The sequence below is a fragment of the Canariomyces notabilis genome (assembly GCF_033297395.1).
Source record: "Canariomyces notabilis strain CBS 508.74 unplaced genomic scaffold N656scaffold_2, whole genome shotgun sequence".
NCBI classification, from domain to species: domain Eukaryota; kingdom Fungi; phylum Ascomycota; class Sordariomycetes; order Sordariales; family Chaetomiaceae; genus Canariomyces; species Canariomyces notabilis.
In genome coordinates, this window is record NW_027041824.1 from 176,406 (window position 1) to 184,097 (window position 7,692).

General features: G+C 54.6%; 5 protein-coding genes across 5 annotated transcripts in view; 3 read left to right on the forward strand and 2 right to left on the reverse strand.

Moving 5' to 3' along the window:
- Positions 1-570: 570 nt before the first annotated feature.
- N656DRAFT_834059 (uncharacterized protein) lies at positions 571-1,307 on the reverse strand (the record flags this gene model as incomplete). Its single annotated transcript, XM_064818710.1, has 2 exons — positions 1,071-1,307; positions 571-1,009 (listed from the first exon to the last, which is right to left on the reverse strand). Coding segments are annotated over exons 1-2 (543 nt in total), but the record flags the coding sequence as incomplete, so codon positions are not given.
- Positions 1,284-2,182, reverse strand: N656DRAFT_786535 (uncharacterized protein; the record flags this gene model as incomplete). The annotated part of the gene is made up of 4 exons (XM_064816531.1): positions 1,284-1,649; positions 1,695-1,989; positions 2,036-2,088; positions 2,162-2,182. 4 exons carry the CDS (start codon positions 2,180-2,182, stop codon positions 1,284-1,286), a joined length of 735 nt encoding a protein of 244 aa, XP_064673606.1.
- An 808-nt stretch (positions 2,183-2,990) lies between these two features.
- Positions 2,991-4,346, forward strand: N656DRAFT_774228 (uncharacterized protein). Its single transcript, XM_064814228.1, has one exon. It carries the CDS (start codon positions 3,190-3,192, stop codon positions 3,916-3,918), a length of 729 nt encoding a protein of 242 aa, XP_064673607.1. The 5' UTR covers positions 2,991-3,189; the 3' UTR covers positions 3,919-4,346.
- A 1,790-nt stretch (positions 4,347-6,136) lies between these two features.
- Positions 6,137-6,561, forward strand: N656DRAFT_794380 (uncharacterized protein; the record flags this gene model as incomplete). Its single annotated transcript, XM_064817268.1, has 2 exons — positions 6,137-6,145; positions 6,211-6,561. The coding sequence occupies 2 exons, from the start codon at positions 6,137-6,139 to the stop codon at positions 6,559-6,561; spliced, it is 360 nt and encodes a 119-aa protein (XP_064673608.1).
- A 167-nt stretch (positions 6,562-6,728) lies between these two features.
- Positions 6,729-7,692, forward strand: part of N656DRAFT_794381 (uncharacterized protein) — a gene marked incomplete at both ends in the record, with an annotated part of 1,835 nt that continues 871 nt past the window's right edge. The window contains 3 exons of the mRNA XM_064817269.1: positions 6,729-6,808; positions 6,883-7,269; positions 7,351-7,456. Coding sequence (XP_064673609.1) covers positions 6,729-6,808; positions 6,883-7,269; positions 7,351-7,456 — 573 coding nt within the window. The remainder of the gene's footprint in view (positions 6,809-6,882; positions 7,270-7,350; positions 7,457-7,692) is intronic.

The following is a 7,692-nucleotide window of genomic DNA, read 5'->3' on the forward strand; positions in this document are numbered from 1 at the left end:
TGGATGTCGTAAGTATCGGACTCCTTGTGTTGGGAGATGAATGCGTATGCCTTTAGGGTCCCAAGTGCGTCGATAGTCTTTAGCCTCCCGGACGGCGGCAGCACAGATTGCGGAATATCCTTCCCAGCTAGGAAGCACATAAACCTGAGGTAGTCTGCTGCCAGCGGGTCGTGCTCTGAGATGTGCTGGAACGAAATCAGCCAAGTTGTGGCGACAGGGTTTTGGATGTCCTTATATCGATGTCGGTCCTCAAAGTCCCGGCTTAACAGCTCGATCATATCCTCGTCACTGGAGTTGCATAGCTCAAGGTATTGTGTAGTCGAAATCTGCTTCTTGCCCATATAAGCAGAGGCCTGCCGTATTGCTAGGGGGAGATTGCAAAGAAATTCCAGCAGCGCGTCAGTGCTTGCCACATCGCCTATCTGATCCCCCTTCAACCCTTTCTGTAACAGCTCAAGGGCTTCGTCTCTGCTCATTTCTTCAACTGGAATGATGCGACGCTCAGACTCGACTAGCTCTACCGCAACTTCGTGATTTCGCGTTGTGAACAGAATAGACCCTTTCCGGCTGAATGGAAGATAGTCGCCGAGGTCCATGTCGCCAAAGAGCTTTATATCATCAGCGTTGTCGATGACCAAAAGCCAGCTGCCCGTGCTTTCACAACTCAAGGCTGTCTTGACAAGTGCCTTGACATCTGCCTTCTCCTCGTTGATCCCGGGTACCTTGAGCAGCTGGCCGATGACGCGGTATGCGTTCTCAAAGCTGGTGGCATCCACGGCGGGAACCCAAAAAACCGAGCAGTCCGGATGCGCGTCACCAACACGAAAAGCGGCCTCGAGTGCGATCTGCGTCTTTCCAACACCTCCTAGCCCTTCGATTGCAGTCCGCTGGCAGTTATCCTTGTCCACACTAGGAGGGATCCTCCCGAGGAGGTCCTGGAGAATCGCTTCACGGCCGACGAATTCCCCGTTACGTCCGAACGGGACCATCCGGTGCCGCTCGTCAGGTGCTTCACCATGTTAGCATGATCCTGGCCGTAGCAGCCCGCTCAGAGGAGATGGTCAACTTACAGTTCTTCCGGAGTGTCAGAACGGCCGATGCGTTTCCAGCTAATTGCCTAACCACATCTTTGACGAGTTTAAAGTTGGGGCATTCTGGGCCAGCGAATTTGTTCATGCCCGAATGGGTTGCATCCAGCCCTCGGCGATGGAAACCATGGAGACAAGCCGAAGACTCCGTTACAAGCTGTCCCAGGTTAGCTGCATTATGAATGGCAGATAAAGTTAACGTACGATCTTGTGGGTCACTCCCGTAGCCAGCGTCTTCGCCCAACGCGGCGATAAAATGCGTCTCAACAGCTCCGTCTTCTTGGTTTCGAAGAAGCAATACAGCGGCAGTCGAACCGCCTCGGCCTTCGCGATCTCGGTGAATTTCTGGACGCGCTGACGAACCAAGTCGTGTTTCTGCTCGAGGTCTTGTATGAGCTGATCGGAGGCCTGCTCTCCCATAATACCGGCAACCAGCACCTGCCACCGAGCCTGCTTGGCAGCATCGGTGCCGTGGAACGGAGTGGCGAGAAACACGATCCCGATAGTGGAAAGCAGAATATGTCGGTAGGCGCTGCCCTGCTGGGCCGCTCGATTAATAGCCTGGGGATGTTAACTGCTGTTTGCAGTCCATGCATCGGGACGTACCTCGGCCAGGACAAGGCCGCCGAAACAAGAGGCGATGAAGATGATCGGTCGCATTTGCGGACCGAGGCCTTCGGAAACAAGACCGAGCAGCGTGTCGGCATGGCCGAGAAGCGTTTGTACGGGCGCATCTTCGAAGTAGTTTGCGTTCCAGTCGTAGGTGTATATACGGGCCTCAGGTAGAGCCGCCGGCAGCATGTCGCGATCTGACAGCCAGTTCACCACCCCGCCTCCTCCTTTCCTCCTGAACTCCCATGTCCGTGGCGACTCGGTGCCCAAACCGTGGATTGCGATAATACTGTGCTGTTAGACGTGCCTTCAGTCGTCGGGCCGGTGGAACATACTCGATGGTCGTTTCGTCGGGGACATCAGGGGCTGGAGCGATCCGACGGAGCCCCTTTGGAGCCTAAAGGAAATTGGCGGCAGTCAGCGTCCGGCCGGTATTTCTAAGTGGAGAGGGAGGATCTCACTATCGTAGTTGTCCCAGGCATGTTCCGAGAAGCGGGGTTCGGGTCGATCCCACCTGTGTATCAGGGGTAGAAAGCCAAGGGTCCAATTCCGCGCCGCAGCCGCGTCAAGCTCGCGGTTGAAACAGAATGGATGAGAGAACTGAATGAGTTCTGTATAATGATGCTTCGTATCCTTTGTGGGGATTGCAGTAGGGGACCATCGATCGCACTCGCTGACGTGAAGGCCCAATGCCTAGCCCAAACCCAAGTCGATCGGCGATTCCCGTTCGTGCACGGGAAACAGCTCAAAGCGCCACGAGCTGACCGTGTCCAATCATCTTAACCCGCAAGCAGCTAGCAACGTCGGTCGCAGCCAACCGTATCTCGCAGTAGCGTGGGCGGCTCAGCTCGACAGGCGTCAACAGGCGCCTAACAACTGCAGTTGATCGGGACAATTATATCGCATTGCGACCGAGCACCGCAATCTAGATGCTCCCAATTGTGTGGAAGACAAACGGCACAGGGGTTGAAACGGGAAGACGGTACGGTATGCAGTAGAGGCTGAATCTCCCCTAAAGTGATAGCCGGCGGTTAACTAACAGCATTCGCAAAGTAGCCTCTGTGTATCATCAAGCTCGTGAGGGCGGGTTGACACATAAGCCCGTCACGTTCAGCGACACACTTCCGTCGCTGCCCCCCACATGGCTCGGCGACACCCCCCGTCCTGGCCGGTACGCTAGGAGCCCTCCCTACGTTCAACGTCCTACCCTCTAACGATTCATACACAGCTCGAAACTGAAGTGCTTGTGAAAGGGAAGCCGAAGAGCACGACAGATACCTTGCCGGCTACCTATTGCTATTATGAAGCCCCCTGAAAGCGCATCGTCGGTAACCCGGCAGATGACATATCGGCTTTTTTACGGAGGGAACTGTCCCCAGGGGTCTTCGCCGACATGCTGAACCATCTATGGTTTGCCGGCGTAAAGCGTCCCGCCACGCCGCTGCACTTTCATGTCGCTATGGGCTGAGAGATCGCCGTCGCTGACCGGATGGACCTTCACCTCCTTTGGGCCAAGGAGGGGAGGCTCTTCGTCAAGCCTATCCCACGCTTTCTTCTTGATCCGGCCTTTTGCCAGAGACACCTACAGTGTCCTGGCGATTGTACTTGCCGCGATCCTCCAGGGGATACGTGTTGGGGGACTCCGCGGAAAGTTGCCCTTGGCTTCCTCTATACATACGTCTGTCTTATATCGTCGGAGAGTGACTTCCACGTCGCCAACGAAAAGCGCCTCTTGCCTCGCGGGGAAGACGACTCGCCAATTGAATGGGCAAACTGGAAGACTCTCGCCAGAGCGCTCCTCCGTACGTATGAGCGTGACCCAGCCGCAGTCCACCCGCGCTTTCTACGTGCCGAGCTCCGCCTCTCCCGCATCAACGCTATCCACCGCTTCACCCGGCTCCCGCCCTTCGAACCCTACCTTCGCGGTCGGCACAACTACAGTAGCCTCTTCCGCGACAACCTCGCTTGGATGGCCGCCGGTACCGTCTTCGTCGCTCTGGTGCTGACCGCGATGCAGGTCGGCCTCGCCACGGAGCGTCTCCGGGGGAACGCTGCCTTCCAGCTGGCGTCGTACGGCTTCACCATCTTTGCCATCCTAGGCCCCATGTGCGCGTTCGGCCTGGTGGTACTAGGCGCGCTGTTCAATCTCCTTAAGGATCTGCCGTCGCTTCTTGGGGGGCAGCGCAACCGCATGACCACTTATCCGCACTACGTCTAGCGCTAGAAGCGAGAAGGTACTTACTGAATGGACTTCAAAGAGCCAGAGTGGGGAAATAGGATACCGCAGTCACATATTAGAGGCCGGATTTTATAGGGTAGTGTCTATAAACCAGATTATGGGCAGACTGCTCCCGCTTTTCACGGCCTCCGGTCCAGCCCACAGAGTCTTTGTTGCGTCCAGGTTACCCGGACTGTTGGGAGGAGTGAAGAAGCAGCGTTGATGCAAGCTGAGCTGGGATTCGCCCTTTTTTACCTATAACGTACTTGCCTAGCGAGTTGGCCAGCATAGCGAGTGGGCCACTTTTCTCTGACCTCGATTACTTTGTATAAGTCAGTTCTACCACAACGCCCTTCATTAATTAGAATTACTCGAAAACGCTATCCTCAGACGTCTCTCTAACTACTTGACAAGTTCGCGCATTATGGCCGGGCTGCTTGCAGTTGCTACAGAGCCGAACGTGTGGCTTAGCGACGGTTATACAACCACCACTCGTGGACGTTTCCTCGCAATCCTGACCACCAAGTCCCCGGTCGCCTATCAAAACCGTCGCCTCTTGCAAACTAAGCGATCCTCCGTCCTGCAAACGCGTTTTTCTGGTTCTGCGTCGCTTGCTTAACCGTTCATTTGCCGTACGAAGCTCTTTGGTCTCGGCTCGGAGCAACACCATCTCATGCGCAAATTTCGAGATGCTCTTCGCTTGCAAGTCGATAATGTCAAAAATATGGGTGGGGGAGCTACCTTGGTGGTGTTGAATTCTCCGCTTGAGTGTGCTGGAACTCAGTGTCGCTTCGTGCGCATTGGAGGGTGTCTTGGGGACCCAAGATGTGGCTGTTCCGGGACGCGAGCTCGGAGGAGATGGGGTGATTGGCTTAGGGCCGAGGCGAGAAACCACAGATTCGGGGTCGAAAGGGACGAGGCCAGCTGCTCTAAAGCCCGCCCGTATGTTGTTCGCTGTTATAGAGGCATGGAATGCCTCGACAAACGCGTCGAAGAAGTCTTCCTTCGAGATATGAGTGATTCGCATCCGCATCATCTTCTCGATTTGCTTGCCATACGAGGCCTTAAGCGGACTGAAACATCCCACATCGAGAGGCTGAAGAAAGTGAGATGAATGGGGAGGCATGCAGAGTCTAACGATGTTGTTGGCCTTGCAGAAATCCTCGAAGGCCACCGAGTGGTGGCTTTCATGGCCATCGAGGATGAGTAGCCGGTATATCCCTTTCGTCCGACGCCGGGTGGAATGATCAAAATGTTTCAACCAATCCAGACCAATCTCGTTTGTAGTCCAGCCATTATCGCTCGTGTGAACTCTCCATTCGGGTTGGAATCGGCTGTCCTGGTACCAAGGGAGGAGGTGGTTTTTCCCCTTGGACAACAAAGTACGGCGGCACGACCCAGCCATCCGCACATACGGCCTGGATCACCGTAACCCACTCCCGATTACCAGGCTGCTTCGCACGAGGCCGACCGCGGCTTTCCGAGCTTGTCACGACCTTTGCACCTGAAAGTATGCCCATTTGGAACCCTGTCTCGTCGAAATTGTAGATGTCCCCCTCTTGGATCGCGAACTTGTCAATCACGTTTCATACAAGCCGAAACCACGCGTTTACCACGCCGGAATCTTCGCATTGGGTCCTCTGGTAATCGATTTGGCGTCGAAAACGCGTTGTAAGCTCGGGATGTCGGTCCACGAAGTTGTTGGCCCATCGGGGTCCGACGCGTGACGCGTCGCGTGCCGCGCGAAGACGATCGGCCATTTCTCGAATGTCAGAGAGCCGGGGCTGAAATCCTCGCGTATCAAGGTCGAGTATTCTCTCAAGAAGCACCTTTTCCTCCAAGTCGGTCAACTTCCTCGAGTTGGCAGGTAATTCGCATCGTGATTGCTTTCCGGCACGTCGGTGTTGAAGCGAGCTTCGTGAGATCGTGTAGATCACAGCAGCTTTTCGTATGGAAAGTTTAGGGTCTTTTTTGAGAGCCTCAAGCGCAAGGATTATGTGACTTTCTTTTGGAAGAGCTTCCATTTTAGGTTGTGGAAAAAGTTCGCGATGAAGTTGAAAGATGACAAAAGGAAGAAAAGTGGCCCACTCGCTATGCTGGCCCACTCGCTATGCAAGTACGTTATGGCAAGACTGGCGGCATCACATGTGGGCAGCAGCAAGCGCCACTGCCTCCGGTATTGGCCGGGAAGGTATTACCGACCAAGTCAAGGTCAAATATGCACACAGTAGGCGGCGAGAATGTTTTGAGATGCGCGGAAGTTCAGAAATCTGACAACGCCGAATTTGCAAGTTCCAGAATCGCCGGGCAAAGGAGAAGCAGATGAGGAAGATTGCTGAGTTTGAGGCGCAGCAGGCTAGAGAGCGAGCCGCTTCCGAGTCCAAGTCATCTGAAGGGCACGATCAGGCCGTGGAAAGCGAATTCTTTGAGCTGGATAACCAACACCAAACCTCAAGTCTGTCTAGTGGGACATTTGGAGAAGAAGACGACGAGGTTAGGGCCGAAAGCGACAGTTCCGCGTCTTCTACTCCCGGACCTGCCGAGCAGGACGCCGCCAAGTTCGGCGAGACTCTGGAGCCTGATGCGGATTGCTCTATGCAAGTAAAACGCGAGGCATTGCACTCGCCGGCTCACTATATATAGGAGATGATAGAGCTTGCCCCGCTGGCCACTATCACTGGACAGTTTGGCCAACCCAAGACGAAGGATGAATTTCTATACGCGACAGCCTTTATATATCGACTCACGGATTCAACGATTGGGGACGGTTTTGGGTGCCCAGACTTTGACACTCTCCAGGCACACCAAGCATGGACATGGGCGCTGCGGGTGCATTCAGCCTGTTTTCTGAACGCGATTACTATACCACTCCTTCGGTACCCCAATTCGCGTCCGAGAACCTGGCGACGAGCGCATCAATATAGACAGAAGACTACCACCACCTCTTACGGCATTACACCTTAGTAGAGAGCCTAGCTATGTCAAACACCGTTTCTCCTACCTCAATCCCCGAATCGCCTTCAACGCTATCAGATCTGCGTATAGCCCGACCTGGGACATCGAGGCCGACGAGGGCGAGGAAGAGTATACTGAGCCGGCCGTCGACTTACAGATACCTGAGCGCGCCAAGCTCGCCGAAATCCTCGGCAACCAGCCAGACAACTTAAGCTCCGCAGAGCTGCTCGAACTCCGCATCCAGGCTGCTGAGCTCATGGCCTCGTTGTGCGATAAGCGAGAGACCAGAAAGAGAGACCGCATCCGGCAGAGGGCACGGACCGATGTTGCAGCGAAGGAGGAGTCTCCCGGGCTTGACCCCTTTCCACTGCTAATGGAAGAAGCAATGCCCACTCTGTATCGGAGATGAAACTCTGTCTTATGAGGAAAGGACGTCAAGTACTGCCCGCTGGCGGTGATGTGCCACCATTTCGATAGGAAGCATGTGCAGCAGCTAGGTGGCGTGAAGCAGATGTCGTGCTACCACCCTAAGTGCAAGCAGGAGGCGTTGGAGTTCAAGCACTTGAACCACTTCAAGAACCACGTAGAGAGGGTCCACGGTATTAGATACGGGCGTGAGTGTATATTATTTAAATTACCTCTATCAAGTTTCTAGAGCATATCATTATAATGGGCTTTGGCTTCCTCTCAGGACACGTTAATGTGATAATCACGTCGAGGATATTCGTGGTCGACCGGCAACGGAGAGCATCGCTCGCCACATCAAATGCCACAGCTGGATAATTGCTACCGGACTAACATTTCCCTCTGATCATTGTC

Bases quoted from the DNA above. Each gene is read 5' to 3' on its own strand.
- N656DRAFT_774228 (XM_064814228.1), top strand. From the start codon at position 3,190: ATGGACCTTCACCTCCTTTGGGCCAAGGAGGGGAGGCTCTTCGTCAAG.